The 17,320-nt window shown below is 30.9% G+C and overlaps 2 protein-coding genes across 4 annotated transcripts; both read right to left on the bottom strand.

The window, feature by feature from the left end:
• Positions 1 to 5,941: 5,941 nt before the first annotated feature.
• Positions 5,942 to 8,889, bottom strand: LOC111403701. 3 transcript variants are annotated; one of them, XR_002704510.1, is made up of 3 exons: positions 8,598 to 8,889; positions 6,564 to 8,391; positions 5,942 to 6,127 (listed from the first exon to the last, which is right to left on the bottom strand). XR_002704510.1 is itself a non-coding variant. In XM_023032300.1 (3 exons), exon 3 carries the CDS (start codon positions 7,898 to 7,900, stop codon positions 6,626 to 6,628), a length of 1,275 nt encoding a protein of 424 aa, XP_022888068.1. In that variant the 5' UTR covers positions 7,901 to 8,019; positions 8,345 to 8,391; positions 8,598 to 8,889; the 3' UTR covers positions 6,425 to 6,625. The 3 variants fall into 3 exon arrangements, 2 of the variants coding, with proteins under 2 accessions (XP_022888068.1, XP_022888067.1); XM_023032300.1 differs by lacking the exon at positions 5,942 to 6,127 and having other exon boundaries at positions 6,425 to 8,019; positions 8,345 to 8,391; XM_023032299.1 differs by lacking the exon at positions 5,942 to 6,127 and having other exon boundaries at positions 6,425 to 8,031; positions 8,345 to 8,391; positions 8,598 to 8,887.
• Positions 8,890 to 11,488: 2,599 nt separating this feature from the next.
• LOC111404562 (actin-3-like) lies at positions 11,489 to 13,058 on the bottom strand. The gene is made up of 3 exons (XM_023033353.1): positions 12,910 to 13,058; positions 11,911 to 11,983; positions 11,489 to 11,797 (listed from the first exon to the last, which is right to left on the bottom strand). The coding sequence occupies exons 2-3, from the start codon at positions 11,968 to 11,970 to the stop codon at positions 11,489 to 11,491; spliced, it is 369 nt and encodes a 122-aa protein (XP_022889121.1). The 5' UTR covers positions 11,971 to 11,983; positions 12,910 to 13,058.
• Positions 13,059 to 17,320: the final 4,262 nt, after the last annotated feature.

The following is a 17,320-nucleotide window of genomic DNA, read 5'->3' as shown; positions in this document are numbered from 1 at the left end:
AAAAAAATAATGCTATATTTAAATTAATAAATTTAACAATATGTGATATGTGTAAAATTAACGAATATACTTGTGAATTCAGAAATTATTATTATACTCAATTTTATGGTAATGAAAATCAAGAAGTATATTAAGACATGTACTATAATAAGTTATCAGGTTTATGGTATTGGAATACTTAGAATTTTAGGATCAAAAATAAAAATTTTATTTGAAAGACTTGCATATGTATGTCAACAAAGACAATTATTGAAAAAATTAGAAAAATTAACTAGAATATGTTGTGAAGATATAGAAAACCCTATACAATGGGGATGTAATATTGAAAGAAAGGTTAATAAAAGAAAATATAAAAAAAATTAAAATTTAGAAATTTTAATAAAAATATATAAAATCTAAAAAAAGATATTATAAAAAAAATAACTCATATGATCGACAGAAAAATAATAGCTAATGTAAATGTTAAAATTGTGGGGAAATATGTTATATAAGCCTTGAATATGATAATAAGAAAGTTAAAATATTACAAAAAGAATATTTGAAAATAAAAGTGAATTAAGTGAAATAACATATATTGAACAATATTATAATAAAAAAGTATATATAAATAAAACAGAAGATGATGAATTAGAATCTGAATAAGAAAATAGAGGAAATAGAAAATAATAATATAAATATGCAAGAATATGAAAGAATAGAAGGTTATGGGTTAAAGGTAACCTTTGATAATAATAAATTTAAGAAAATGCAAAAATTATCTTTAAATTTAAAAATAGAAAAATTGGAAGTTTTAGACAGGATTTGAAAAAGAGAAAGTATAGTAATAAATGAATATCATATAATTGAGAAAACTATAGATGTAAGAGCAACTTATGGCAAACATAAATTAAATCTTTTAACGAAAAATACAATTGAAGAACTATCAACAACGATCAATAAAAAAAAAGTGAAAAAATCCAATACGTTTATCTAGTAAGAATACAAATAATGTTTAAATCATTGTTTAGAGAATGAATAGACACACCCTTAACTATAACCTTACATGATGGAAGAATAATAAATCTAGAAAATAGTCTTTTAGGAACAATGAAAGGAAATTTAGCATATCTATAATGTTTACATACTACCCAAAATATTGTGTATCATTGAAAAATAGAAACTTTAATGAAGTTTTAAAATTGCATTTTAAGCTACGTAGAGATGATATCATGAAATCAAGTGTCATAACAGAGCTTTATACACATTTACCAATTGTAATTATGGAAATATTTATTTCAATAAACCATATATTAAAGTACAAAAAAATTGTAAGAATGTTAGCAAAATCATATAACCAAATAAACAAATAAGTTTAATTCCAGAAAAATACAAATTTAGTATAACAAGAAATAAATCTGCAATAACATAAATAAATGAAAGAGAATGTTCTAATAATATAACATTTAAGGATGAAAAATTAATTAAAAGATCAAAAAGTCTTAGAATACTTAATAAAAACTAACCAGAAGAATTTAGTAATATAAGAAAAATAAAACTTTACAGGAATGCTGGAAATATAAAAATTGAAGGAGAATACTATAATGGAAGAGAATATATAAATTGACCAAATATATTAATAGATACAGGAGCTAGTGAATGTCATATAACTTCAATCATAAATAAAGAATTAATAATTCATAAAACTGATCCATATAGATATGTAAATTTTGATGGACAAATATATATTTCAAATTAGAAGTTAAATTACCAATAAAAATATGAGGAATAAATGTTTTAGTACCATGTTATATAGATAAAAATATGGATATAAACCCTCATATACTTTTAGGAATGAGTTTTTTAATGAATTAGAATATTATAGTATAAAAAGATAAGGATTGTACATAGTACATAATGGACAAACTATATTATGTAAAAAGAACTAAATAAACAATCAAATAAGTTTTTCATTAGCTGTATATATACAAGTTACAATTGATAAACAAATATAACAACTTGTACTTTATAAGCACAGAAAGTGATATAATAATATTTAATTTTTTTTTGATAAAATCATGAAATAATAATAGTAATATAAAAATAATTGGAATCAAAAAAGAAAGTACCTAAATAATGAATAGTGCTAATAAAGTTAATATAATTCTTGGAAGTAATCAAGTTATAATAAATAAAGTATATAAATATGATAAATTAAAATGTGATATATTATTGAAAAATGACTTTACACAACAATTTTAATATTATAAACAAAATAATTATATGATAATGTTACACGCACCTTACTTACACTTACTAAAAATTCCAAGAGAATTTAAATTTTATAGAGTTCAGCCAGCCCAACGTGGTGATAAATGAGAGAAAAACCAATCATATTTAATGAAATAAAAAATAAAAGAATATTGTATAAAAAAGTTTTAAAAACGGGAATAAAAATAAGTATAGAAAAAATTATTGAACAATTAGAAAAAAAAAATTATAAAGAAAATTCATTATTATTTTGGAAACCACATCACTCTAAAGCCAAAATAGAATTAATAGGAAATGTTATAATAAGAGTTAAACCAATAATATATACTATAGAAGATATACAATAATTCAAAATTCAGATAAAAGAATTATTAGAACAAAGCTTTATTAGACCTAGTAATAGACCTTATAATAGTTCAGTCTTTATGATTATGAAACATTCAGAATAGGTTAGAGGAAAAGTTAGAATTATCATAAATTATAAAGAATTAAATAAATATACTAAATTTGATGGATATTTTATACCAAATAAAGAAGTTTTAATAAACCTTGCAAAATGAAAACAATATTATTCTAAATTTGATTGTAAGTTAGGATTTTGACAAATAAAAATAGAAAAAGATAATGTACAATAAACTATATTTAGCATACTTCAAGGAAAATATGAATGGTTAGTAATGTCATTTGGATTATAAAATGCATCACAAATATATCAAAGAAAAATGGATAATATATTTATAAAGTTTAACGAATTTCTAATTGTTTATCTAGATAACATACTAATATGTTCCAATAGTAAATAAAAATATAGAAGTCATTTACTATAATTTATAAATGAATGTAAAACAAAAAAAAATAAAAAAATAAAAATTGTACTTTCTTAAAAAAAATATTTATGATAGAAAAATAAAAAATAGACTTTCTTGAATTCTCAATAGATAAAATAGGAATACAATTACATACTCATATATGTAAAAAAATAGAAAGTTTTCCAAATAAATTAGAATTCAAAGAATAAATACAAAAATTCTTAGGATGTTTAAATTATGCTGAACGATTTATTAAAAATTTTTGTAAGAAAATGCATAAAATACAAATTTTACTAAGAAAAACAAATACTAAAGGATGGAATGAAGAACATACAAAAATAGTTAAATCATTAAAAGAAAAATTTTTAAATTTACCAAAATTAAGATTACCAAATGAAAAAGATAATTTAATTGTAAAGAAAGATGCCTGAGATAAATATTGGGCAGCAATATTAAAAGCAAATCTAAATGAGATTTGTAGACATTCAAGTGGAACTTTTAATTATGCAGAAATAAATTATACTACTCATGAAAAAGAATTACTAACAATTATTAGAGAAATAAAAAAGTTTCCATTATTTTTGTTATCTAAAAAATTTATTGTTGAAACTGATAATTCTCAAATTGCAGGATTAGTCAGGAATAAATTACCATCAGAACCTCAATACAAAAGGCTCCATAGATGGCAATCTTATTTAACATTTTATAGTCTTGATATAGTTCATATTAAATGAGTTAATAACTTTCTTGCAGATTTTTTCAGCAGAAACATAAGATTTGCTAATAGATAAAACCAATGTCATGCATTTATATCAATCTATCTTACATATATAAAAAGAATATATTTTCTTAAAGAAGAATCTGAAAACATAACTATTGGAGCAACACAGATCTCAAAGATGTTCAACTCAAATATAAAAATATTGTTGAATATCGTTACTGAGCATCATAAATAAATCATAGAACTAAAAAATCAAGTTGATGCTATTGTAGCACAGCTAAAAGATATACTGTCTGAGATAGATATACCAAAGAGTTCAGAAATGAGTTTTCAAATTAATACCAAATAAGGACAGCTGGAAGCAGCAGTAGCCTCAAACGTGACACCATACAAATTGATAAAAAAAAGAGATTCAACACCAACTAAAAAAGTGGTGATACGTGGAGATAAAAAATATTTCAAAACTATAAGTATAATAGACCAAGACCAAGATGATATGATCCCTTTAGATTCAAAAGAAGAAGAATATGTCAAAATAGTCAGAATCGTTTATGAAATAAAAATGAGCGATTCATATTTCATCTCTCCAGGAAATAATGTTTATCCTAGAGTGACAGCCATGGAAGGAGGATACCCCTCATTCATAAAAATAATTGCAGACTATGGATTTTTAGATTTGATATATTCAGGAAAAGATTTGATTGAAATATCAAAATTTGATAACATATTCATAAAAGAAGCATCAATATTTGCTAAGGGACGAATGACATATTCGAAATTTTATTTAATAAGTCATGAATATGATGGGGTTGTTTATTATTCAGTTGAACAAATAATATCAATTGGATATGTAGCATCTAATTTTCAAATAGATGTTATGGAAAATGATAAAAAAGCTCTGAAGGTGACCAAGTCATGGATCAGGCATAAAAGAGTACTTGGAATCAAAGCTATATACAATATTGCTAAAAATTTGCATGATAGAAATTTTTCATGCTTATGCCAATATGAAAACTGGATGTTAGTCACAAATGAATGAAATAGAAAATCAGAAATTTTGAAGGACTACATTATGAAATTCGACATACATCAATTTTTAAGATGTCCTACCACTATCAAAGAATCCTACCAGCTAAGAAATTGACCCAACTGCATGTGAAAAAATAAAGAAAAGACAATAATAGAGCTCCTTTAATAAAGCTGCATGTGAAAGGAGGGCAATAATAGAGCTTCTTGTAAAAAAGTAGAAGCTGCATGTGAAGATGTAGGCTCGAGAAGGGAAATAATAGAATGACAAGTGTGTCTTTTGATATGGTTGATGTATGCAATGATGTAAATAGATCAATAATAAGAGATTCATATGTATGTATGAATAGAGGCATTAGGAGAGGAGAGTCATCAAAAAATCTTGAATTGTAATCAATAGCTACTTTCAAGCCATCCTCAATTTGAAAAACCACTTTTTTCTGGAAATCCTTTTGTACTAAATAAAAATCTTGTATAAATCTTTATAGAAATAAAATTCCAATTATTTGATATCAATATGAGTTTCTAAATCTTTATTCACATAGATTCTTGAAGGATTTAATAGAAAGCTTCCTTCTTATTTAAGCATAAATAGAGTTTTCTTTAATTGAAATCTACACACTTATTCTTGAGAATTGATACAGTGAGAGTAAGAAACAGAAATAGTAAAAATTCCATGAAGGGAAGATGCCGTTGGGAAGCAGTTTACATATTCAGAACTCGAAATACACTCGATTCTAAGAATAAAGGTTCAGATCAAAACTAAGGTAAGACTATTAATTTTTGTTAAAATTTGAACGAATCTTTTTAAGATCTTAGAGAATCGCATGAATTATTTGTATGATTGAATGTTAGGATATACAATTGAACGATTATATGATCTATTAGAAAGAATGTTAGGAGAAATAAAAAATATTATTTCTCAATTAAAAAATATAGATGTATCATCTGAAGAATATAATATATTTAATAAAAAATATAAACAATATGTTGCAGATTATTCCAATATATTAGATCATATAATGGACCTATATACTGAAATATAGAATAGAATAGATATAAGATAAAATAGTTTAAAAGACCGGGATATATATTGCAATATAAGAAGAATCATTTCATTAAAAGCAATATAGAATTTTCTATGGATAAATTAAAAGGAAATAAAATTAGGCCAAATAGAAAAATCTACCCGTTATAGGGATGCTATATATATAAGTGGAGGATCCAGGAATCTAGATGAGCACAAACAACCGCCCAACATAGTGCTGAACATGCGGCCACAGGGGCTCACCGGGTGTTGGCTCCACTCCTGCTGTACATGTTTCTGCAAGCAAAAACTAGGAATTTCACAAAGCCTTTCTCACGATTACATCATGCTAACTCAACGCTTTAATTAGTAGCCTTCGTGAAACGATTCTCTATGCACCCACACATTCTACAAGCCAACTAAACTAAACAGCCAAACAAAATTATGGGAAGCCTAGCTAGCAAGTGCCAAATACGCAGTCTCCACAGAATTATTATAGTCTGCACTAAGTGTGATATATGGAGACTTCAATTGCAAATCGTGACACCTGAACGGAGCATTAGAGTGTTGACATGATGTAGATATTGCAAACCATTTAAAGGAAGGGAAGCAAAATTTGTTGACGATAAATTCTACCTCAACAAGCATCCAAAGTTTGCAGACATCATAACTGTATCAAAGTTGAATTTTTACATGGAACAAATGGCCAGAAAAAAGAGAGGGTAATTTATACCTACGAGCTCAGAAATACTAAATAATTCGCAAGTTCTGAACTCCGACAGAAAACCTCTCATATCAGTTTAATCTTCTCCTCCTAGGTGTACGTGAATCTTCACTATCCACATCTGAAATTCTGGAAGTATCGTTTCTTCTTCTCGAAGATGAAGTAGAAATGGACACTCTGGAATCTATTTCAATGGCATTATCTATCGTCGGACTCTCTGAATGTATAGCAGCAGCAATGCTTGAAACAGAATCCCTATCATCAACTGGTGGAGGCAGTTCTTGATTTCTTTCTACGACATTGTTATGGAAATAGGATTCAACTGACCTTTCAGTGGCTAGACTTTCATTAGAGTTAAATGCTGGTGTAAGGTTGGATAAGGCAGCAGCATTTGACCTATGAAGTAAGAGTGATGAAAGTCGGTGGTTTTGTGCTGAGGTAGCTGGGCTGCTTTCTGTTAGCTCAACTTCGACAGGTGGCAGTGCTGGGGTTCGTTCTCTACGCATTCCTCTAGAGGTCAGAATTCGATTGATTAACGAGTTACTTCTCTCTGGCAATTCACGAGGACCATTAAAATTTTGTGACTGTATCTGGACCAATTCCTGGCTCAAATCAAATGTATTTCCAAGACGTCGAATCATTTCCTCCATTGGAATAGAAAATGCAGTCCTCTGAATAGTCTGTCTCCAGCTCTCAACGCGCCGTGCTTGGGGCCTGAGAGGAATATTTAGATTAGAATCTACCTCAGGCTCCCGTTTATTGTTACCACGGCCATAAATTGGGATAACCGTCTTTACGGTAACCTCTCCCTTACAAATGGGACACTCCTTGGCATCGGAGTGATGATGTAACCACTGGTATAGACATGGCCAGCAGAACAAGTGACCACAGCAGGTTACAACAGGGTCCTTTGCCAAGTCCAAGCATATATTGCAATTGAAAAAGCTTCCTTCATAACTGTTAGTTTTTACACCATCTTCCTTTTTACGCAGATCCTCACCTTCCAAATAACCACTGCCATTCTCACACATTTTGGCAACATCTGTAGGTCTTTCCTCAGCAGCAACGCTACCCTCGCCAGTCTGCAATCCACTCCCGCCAATTAGTTCTAATGCAAGGTTTCTAGTTTCAGGGGGGATCGGAACCTGCCTCAACAATGACCGCAAATGCTCACTCCTCAGCCAGACAGCTTCCCTAAGCCTATTAACAGGACCATCTAACCAATCCTCCAAGTTTATGGGGACATTAGGATAAGATCCTAAGCCAGGCTCACCACCATTATTCAAATTGTCAAGAGGTCCTAAATTGAGATCAAGATTCACTGTACTTTGTGTCTCGTCCCCCATTGGGAATTGCTGACCCCAATGCAAAAGAATTACAAGATGTGTATACCACCTTAATCTTCGAGGTCCTCAATTTCCTGATTTTACTCGAGCACATGAAACCCAAACATTGCTCCTAAAAACTGAGTCAAAACCTGAACTATATTTAATAGAGTGGTCAAGAGCATATTGTAATCAAAGCTTTTCCAAGCATTCAGACAACAAAAAACTATTATTTACTGTTCAAATAAATCAAAACCCAGATTGGCTTAGTCAATAAATCCAATCCTGAAACATGTCTCTAATGAATTGAATTAAAGCCCAAGCATGATCTGGAGAGAAAAAATCCAAGCCCAGATGGATATTATGCTAAAATTAAATTAAAATTCCAACTTCATTAGTCCAAAATATCAGAGCGCCAAATCGTATTGTGGTCAAGTCACAGAAGATAAAGAAGAAAACCCTAACCTTTTCAGGCGAGAGGTGTCAAACGAATCAAGCCATCAGCTTTATTACTGGAAAAGGAAACAAAACAAAAGGGTCACTAAAACTGTAAATGACGAATATTTTCCCCTAATCTAAACTCAAAATTGTAATTAGGACTCCATACTGAAAACAAGACTAATTTAAGGGTGTTCTGCTTTAACCATAAAAATAGCAACAAAGGTTAAAACTCTAAGCTAACAAGAAAACACAAATACATAGAGAGACAAAGATAGACCTTGATAAGATTGAACTGTCGATGAGTAGCATAGAGAATTGATGCCCATTTGTAATTATGAGTGATGACTGATGCTCATACTTGAAAAGGATTTTCCATTCATATTTGTTTTGACGCTGAAAATTCAACGGTAAGGATCAGGTTATACCTTTTGGGGGTACGAGAAGGATGAGAATGAGTGAAATGGGTTCAACTCAGAACGCAACGTCAGAGAGAGAGAGAGAGAGAGAGAGGCAGAGACAGAGACAGAGACAGAGGGGGCTTGGTAGTGTGATGGGCCCCTGAAATAGACCGCACTAGCGCCAACACTGCTGGGACATGCACCTTAGCTTTCAGTGCCAAATCACTATCATTTCTTACAAATGTACTCCTCTTCTTCCTTCCTCTTTATTTCTTTATTTTTTTATTTTTTTTCCCTTGCGAGTCGTGTGCCTTTCTATTTATCATTTCCCTTTTTTTTTATGTGAAACTCTCATAAAAATTGAGATTAAAAACTAATAAAAAGCTCAAAGGGCACATTCTTTCCTTGAAAAGTATGTTATATATGGAAATGGTTGACGAATATGATTGTGATTACTAAATTTAGTAAGTTACAAGACGAATGTCGATTTTTCACTATTTTTTATGCTCATTATCGGTCCCCTAATCTGTACATGAATGTCATGCTTGCTAAATATATATACATATTTGTATATTTGGAATACATATGCAAATCAATACAAGACATATATGTAAACGGTAGACCAAAACTTCAAGCAAACAGTGCATCAAATCTTGTAGTATTTTTGGGTAGTTATAAGAAATGTTTGTTGTACTATTATTAGATGTATTTATAGTTAAATTTAGTGTCGAATAAAATGTTGTATCAAAACAATAGAGATATTCTTAGATTAGGGTTTATCAATCGCAGTGAAAACATTTGACAAACTATACAGTCGAACAAGAATACATGAAGGCCCCGTTTGATTGCACGAAATTTTTTATAGAACTTGGAATTTGAATTCCAATTTTCACTTTTGGCCTGTTTGATTGATAAAAATTTTCAGGGAATTGATTTTTTATAAATTTCTAGATACAACACCTTAAAGCGTGATTTTCCACCTTTTATTTTCCTATGGGTAGGTGGTTTTTGGTTTTTCACCTTTTTTTTTTTTGCTTTTTTTTTTTTAATTGTTAGCAACGGGAACAAATTCTAGAAACAATTGTAAAAGAGGATATCCCTAAAATTGACAATTTTTATGTAAAATAAAGTCAAACGAACACCAAAATATAGATGATTTTTTGATCGTTTTTTCCCTTTTTTTGGGGGTTTGGGGGGGGGGGGTTGGCAATGGAAACAAATTTTAGGAACAATGATAGAAGTGAATATCCCTTAAATTGACAATTTTCATGTAAAACAAAGCTAAACGAACACCAAAAAATACTTTTATTTCAACATTTTCCACGTGAAAAATTATACCAATTAAACACAATAATTTACAATTCCCAGAAAAACAATTTTTAGATAATTCAATTCCCTGAAATTCATTTTCTTTCCACCCAAATTCCATCTTCGCAATCAAACAGACCCTAATTTCTAGACAATTCAATCGCTTGAAATGTATTTTCTTTCCATGTAAATTCTATACTTGCAATCAAACATTAGGTTATTTAACATTCACTCAATCCAATTTCATTTATACCATTTTCATGTGCTAACAATCAAATTAATCTATTGTAGCTAGTGATATTTCGAGTTACACTAATACTATTCACGTAATCAAATTTACTATATCTCAGGTAAATCACACATATATTAACGCTTTAACCTACATGTATTCTATCGAGATTACATAACTTATAGTTATCTTATGATCTTTCTATATTACCTATGTTATTGCAAGGGTGGTGGGGAACCCTTAAGGTTAGGGTTTAACCTTTATATTACCTATGTTATTTATTACACGGGCTAGAATCATATATCACCACTCGATCTCATGATTATCCCTAAATCAATTAATTGTTGCGAAGATAATTGAAGCATTAAATAGACAATAAATAATGAACACATAATCAAGTTGAATGAAAATCTTTGGAATTAAACAAATATTAAATTTGAACTTCATCGTTCATCCTAAAAATTAATTATTTAGTCAATCATAATTGAGAAATTAAACAATAAAAAGCTAAAAATCATCACCGAATTAAATACAAGGAATAAAGAAAAGAATCTCAGCGATCGTTGTTATTTAACACCCAATTCCTAATAATAGATTGTCAATCTCCTCTTCCAAATTTATATTTCTTGATCAATTGTGGTTCTTCGACCTTTAAATCCCAAACCGAGATATAAATTTTGAGGATTTAATATATTTGGATGTGTAATTTTGCCTTCAAATTGTATCTCGTCTTCCATATTTTGGAATGAAAGATTTCTATTTATAGACCTAAATTAGGTATAAAATAGAGTTCCAAATTGTTTGGGAACCATAACTTTAGTTCAATTAGGATGATTCAAACTGATGAAATTTATATTTTGACTTTGCAATTTGGTCCATGTTTCTTCTTTTTGTTTGAATTGATTCCTTAGATATTGTCATCGAGGTCCTTCAGCATCCAAATGCGACTCCTAGGTCCCTAACTTCCAAGATATATCCATTTTTTTAATTAATTACTGTTCATTTTCATCAGTTTTCATCCAATCTCAAATTTTCTCGTGAAATAATAAGAAACACTAAATTAAGTATCTAGTTCATACAGTTATACTTAAAAATCATATTTTGATGGCCAAGAAAAATTAATATTTACATTTACTAAACACCCCAAACGTAAAGATTTATTCATCCTCAAGTAAAGCATAATAAATATTTAACTAGACTCTAAATAATTATACTTTACTCGATGTAACTAATTCAATGTTTCCTCAAAATGCATATAACAATCATAAATTTTAGACAAGTTAATGACACATAAAGAATTTTTTTTTTTTTNCGAAGTTCATTGTAGAAGGTATGATGCCAAATTTTCTCCATGTCATCCCAATTGCTGACAATTCCGTGCTCAATTGGATATTTCAGAGTCAGAATACCTCTCTTGGATTGAGCCTCATCACCAACATAGGCATCTTTTTGGCCCATGCCTACCATGACACCAGTGTGACGTGGGCGCCCCACAATACTGGGGAAGACAGCCCTCGGAGCATCATCTCCAGCAAATCCAGCCTGACAATTTTGAGATCAACATAAACTATAAGCTCTAAACATGAACTCTTAGTTCACTGGAAGTATTGGAACAATAAAGTGTAGAAGTTATTGGAATTTAGGTGGACACATACCTTGACCATTCCTGTTCCATTGTCACATACAAGAGGCTGAATATCATCTGCTTCTGCCATCTCTTAATATGCTCTAGAAAAAAATAGAATGACTTTCAACTTTTATGAGATCGGTTATTCATTACCATGGATATTGGATATAATTTTCTTCAATTGATGTGATACCAAAAGAAGATAGAAGGAAATTCATCTAGATCTTGATAGAACATAACGTAATGGAATTGTTCTCATATATTATTTAAAAATTTTACTCAAAAAACACAAAAGATGCAATTGCATTAAATAAAATTGATATGGAGACTTGAGTGTAAAATCCATCACATAAGGTATGAGTATAATAACTGGACCCAATTTATGCACAATGTTTTCCATGGAAAGCAATTGTGAAACCAGATTTGAAGATTCACCACCCTAAAGAGAAAAGGTACGAACAGATCAAACCGTCAAATGTTATAAAGGAGATGGTTTACGATTTGCCAAATTCTTTTGTTATCAAAGAACACCATATGGCCTCATAACAATACCACATTGATCAAATATTTAAGCGGTGTGATTTAAAATACACCTATATATTGGACATAAATGATATAATCAGGGCAATGATTCCCTTGTAGCTGCAAAGATATCAATACAACCAACAATACCATAATGCAATCAATATATGGGTATCCCAGTTCTAGATTTAATTGTTTCAAATAAAGATTTCCAGATTTAATTTAATGAGTTGGAAGGAGATCCCATATAATGCAAACTTCCACCAATAACCATGCATTGAAACACATATACGCACCAAATAACACATTATCTTTTAGATAAATTTCTATACTTGGAATGCCCATTTGCAGATCCGTAGATCAAGATTCAATAAAAGGATAAACAATCGATCCCGTAACAAAATAAGAACAAAAAAATAAAGTTATGTAAAAATAAAAATTATAATAATAATGTAAAGAAAAGGACTTTCCATCATTCAAGATTCAATCAAGATAGAAAGATTACCTCTGAGGTGTTCTTGAAAACGGGTGCGTGTGTTTGTGGGTTTGTGTACGAGGTGTGAGGCGTCTTGTTTAAAATCGGGGAATGACGTAGAAAAAATTGAGCTTAAATGAAGCTTAAATTCATGATTTTGAAGATCGGGGTCGTTGGTTGTTATGATTTAAATCTATATGTGAGGTCTGTATGACAGCTTGGCATCGACGGTGGACGTAAGAGCTGGCCCGCTTTTTCATTCAGCCATGAAGTGTGATTGCACCAATCATGCTAGGAACATTGTGGTATCCAACGGGGTGTCCAAAATGGACACTCGGTGCCTGCCGAGGTGCCTGCCACTCCAGAGCCCACTAACGCCTCGCCCAATACCGAGGTGCCGGGTATCCATTTTGGACACCCTTTTGGAATCTCGGTAAACCACAAGCATTATTCGTGATTGCACTGAAGTATCCCTCACCTTTTGGTTCATTAACTCGTGTCCTTTTTGCCCTTTCGAGGTCAATTTTGGAACTTCCAACGTTTAATAAAATTATTTTTAGAAAATTCAATTCCAATTAAGGAGAGGGTGTGTAAAATAATGCAATGTATATAAAGTGATCTCGAACAATTTCACATTGTTCAATAAAATTAGAACATGCATGTAGCAGTAGCCACATTACTAGTGATTATCAGCTTAGATGAATTGCATTAGTCGATTTTTTTGGCCTTCTTATCTACTCTAGTATAAAATAAAGAATAGAGGTTATATTGCTACAATTATTTTTGTGTGTACGCCATATTATAAATACACCAATTTAAATACAATTCTAATAAATGCATATCAATTTTTTTACATATATAGCCCCAACTTGAACAAAAAAATTGCGTATAGGATACAAGCGTCTGTGTTGATGCATCATAACCATACGATTTCTTTAGCCCCCTCACAAGCAGCAGGTGAAGTACCTTTGTTCCTGGAGAACCAAAAGGTAAAATATTGTAAAATTCATTGTAGCAGGAATCATGGCACAAGAGAGTGCTTCAAAGTAATTAGGATGACAAAGCCTAGAATCAATAGGAAGGAGCGTGTGAAGGCTCTAAAAATCAGAAGCCTTCATACTCAAATACTAGCACTGGCGGATCCAGCACCTGGCGAGCTCTCACGACCGCGCTTGTTGGATCCACTAGCAGCTCTCTCTTTTTTTGGTTGACAACAAACAACATTTTAGATTATATTACTGATAATTCATCTTTGTTTCAATCATCCCTTCTGGCTAAGTTAGTTAGACCGTGCGTATACATGATGCAAGTCTCGAGTTCGAATCTTTGGCAACCAAGTTATTTTGCAATATCTTTAGTTCTAGAATCTTTATCTTTGCCAAAACTAATTCAGTACCAGAAGAGATTTAAACCTGGGACCTTGTGCTAAAATCATTGCAAGCTTAAGCATCATGACAATTGTTCCTTTTTCACTCTAAATTTAACAAAATATTATATGTTACATATGATTTTAATGCAATTTCAATCATCCAAACCTGTACTCTTCATTTAAATTATACGAAACTTGGCAACAATATCATTTGATGAATATAATTTATTCTTATAACAAAATTATATATGTTCAATTTAAACAAAATAATTGTTATATTTAAATTTTAGGCCTTGTTTGATTCTTATTTATTTCAAAATACATTTTTAACTATCTTATTTTTAATCGTACATTTTTTTAATAAAAGAATATTATACGCAAATTCAAAATTTTCATTTATTTTTAACTACACATTCTCTATCAAATCACTATTTTAAAATATATTTTTTGTTAAGAAAAATGACATCAAACGAGCTCTTAATATTTTATTGCGGTCGACGGTCGACGATCAACAACCGTTCATGAAGACTCAAAACTCTGGATCCGCCAAGGGGAGAGGTCGTGAAGGTGGACCATGACAAATGGACTCATTTGCGAGCACAGGCAAAGGCAAAGAATTCACGCTCTCAACCTCTAGTGAGAGAAATTCATACTATAATCAGAGGTCCCCACTTTAGATAGGAAACAACGAGTGTGTAGAAGAATTACGCTAAAGTCGCTAAGAAGCTAACACTGGAAAGTTCTGGATCCAATGTAATTCCCGACCTGCATTTCTTCTAATTACATTTAAATTAATAGTCGTGATGAACAGGGAATCATTTTTTCCCATTGCAATGCATTGGTAGTACAGGCCGTATTAGCTCGTAACGGCCTAATCGCATGTTGGTGGATAATGGTGGCTCTATAAATATTGTTTGGAAGTGCCTTTAATTAAATGCAAGCGGATTACCCCTAAACACCCATGGTCGAAACTATAAAAGCTTTACTGGAGATGGTATGATCCTAAGGGAAAAGATTACGTTGGCAATAGAAATAGGCGAGGAACGAATTGTATTCCATGGGTATATAGACTTCTTGATTATGGACAACAGAAACGTTTGCATACAACGAAATCCTTAGAGGACCACCTCAATCCATCTCTTGTGCCTAAAATCCAAAACTCCAAAGGATAGCCATGGTAAAAGGTAATTAGGTAACAACACGTGAGTGTTACCTCAGTGCCTTAAGAAAAGCAACCATGAGGGCTCTTGTGATCAATACTGTATGGACAATCGAAGAAAATAAGCTCGAAAAACCTCATTTAGGAATGCAAATATCCGATGATATGAAGGATGGATTACAAGACCTATATGCTAGAAAGAGGACTTCACGAGTGTTAGGGGAAACATGAGTAAGAAAATAGTTAAACCGAAGATAGACCTAAAACGAGGTCATAGTTGTTTTACGAATGGAAAGTTGAAAGGCGAGCTTTTCTCGCCTACTGATAAGTCCTAACTAGTAGTGAGGTTAACTCCGTCAATGATTTTCTAACGAATGGAGAGGTCAACTTCGCTGATGATTCTTCAAGTAATGGCAAGATCATGTTCGCCAGTGGAAGTATGATTAAAGACAAGGCTTGTCTTGTTAAAGGCGACATCAATCCTTCCAAAAGTGTAGGATTGAAATTCACTTCTCAAAAGTGATGTATAGGGGGAGCACATGGTCGTCCTCAATAAGGAAATGTAATGACAAAATCAATATAGCTACATAAAGAAAATGTTTGTAAAAGGAGAAAAACTAGTAACAGTCGTTTCAATAATATCATACGTTAAATGATACAGTGTTGAATGACATATGTTTTATAAGCTACTTTGTTAAACCCTTCACAAACAAATATGCGAAACATAGTTGACGATTTAGATAAATAAACGAATTCGCGAAACACCAATAACAAAACATTTGTTAAATAATGTGAACTAAAAAAGGGTAGAATTTTAGCATTTGATGAAAAGGGGAGAAACAGTTGAAGTCCCGGAGGTTAACAAAGGAACTTCGAAAGGCTAGGTGTAGCTTCACAAACCTATAAAAAATCTATATTCTATTCAAGGTGAAAACTCATGATAATGTCAAGGACTTTGTTTCTGTAAGTGTTATGCCCTAAGTCCAATCAACTTTCAACATAAACACTTTTAGCATATAGTCGATACAATTTATAGCAGATGTATTATTTAATTTAAATAAATAATAGAGTCTGTAAATTCAAATAGTCGTAATTTGTTGATTATAAGGAGTTGTGATTGTGAGATACAAATTACATATGATTGAATCTTAAATCATCTGTGGTCGTAAATAACACCAAGATACGGATATCAATATTATAGATAGATTATCATGTGTGACATTTCTTATTTGTGAAGTAAGTAACCAATCTCACAAATTAAAGTATGGTGACACTTGATTGAACATGTAGATGTTTTGTTATAGAACAAAATTTTAGAAACCCGCTAAGAGATTCCACATGGATATCTAAGTGTTAGTGGTTAATCTCTAACGTTCGGTAGTTAAATTGGTCCTTTGACTTGAGATCATCATAGTGCCTTATATGAGGACAGACATACTTTAACGATGTTGGATGTTGCTCTGTCAAGAGCTGCTAAGTCATCATTCGAGTATATCAAGAATCGTATGAAGATTTTGAATGATCAATAGAGGAATCATCACTCTTAGATAGTAAGAGATTATGATCTGCATTTCATTCAATTAAGTCGATAGCGAAATCCTTGGCCAAGGTGTACTTAGATGTCAAAAAGGAGTTTTCAACTTTTATTGACTTAATAATGGAATGAAATATATAATCGATAATCGAGATTGACACACTTTCATATTTCGTAATTGACCGAATCATATTGACGAATAGATTATAGTTTCATGGTAAACGAAAAAGTATGATTTTGTCATAACACGTGACATTTTCTGTCACATGTATTGCCCCGACATATTGCTAGATGTCAATCTGGGACGACGAACGTAAATTGATGATAAGTTAAAAGAGTGTTTTAATTTATTGATTTTGATTAGATCAAAATAATAATT

This window comes from Olea europaea, chromosome 11 (genome assembly GCF_002742605.1).
Source record: "Olea europaea var. sylvestris chromosome 11, O_europaea_v1, whole genome shotgun sequence".
Lineage (NCBI taxonomy): Eukaryota > Viridiplantae > Streptophyta > Magnoliopsida > Lamiales > Oleaceae > Olea > Olea europaea.
The sequence above is the reverse complement of the archived record's forward strand: the minus strand, read 5'-3'. Positions and strand labels throughout refer to the sequence as shown.

Coding starts and splice junctions, on each gene's coding strand:
- LOC111403701 (XM_023032300.1), bottom strand. CDS start 7,900: ATGGGGGACGAGACACAAAGTACAGTGAATCTTGATCTCAATTTAGGA.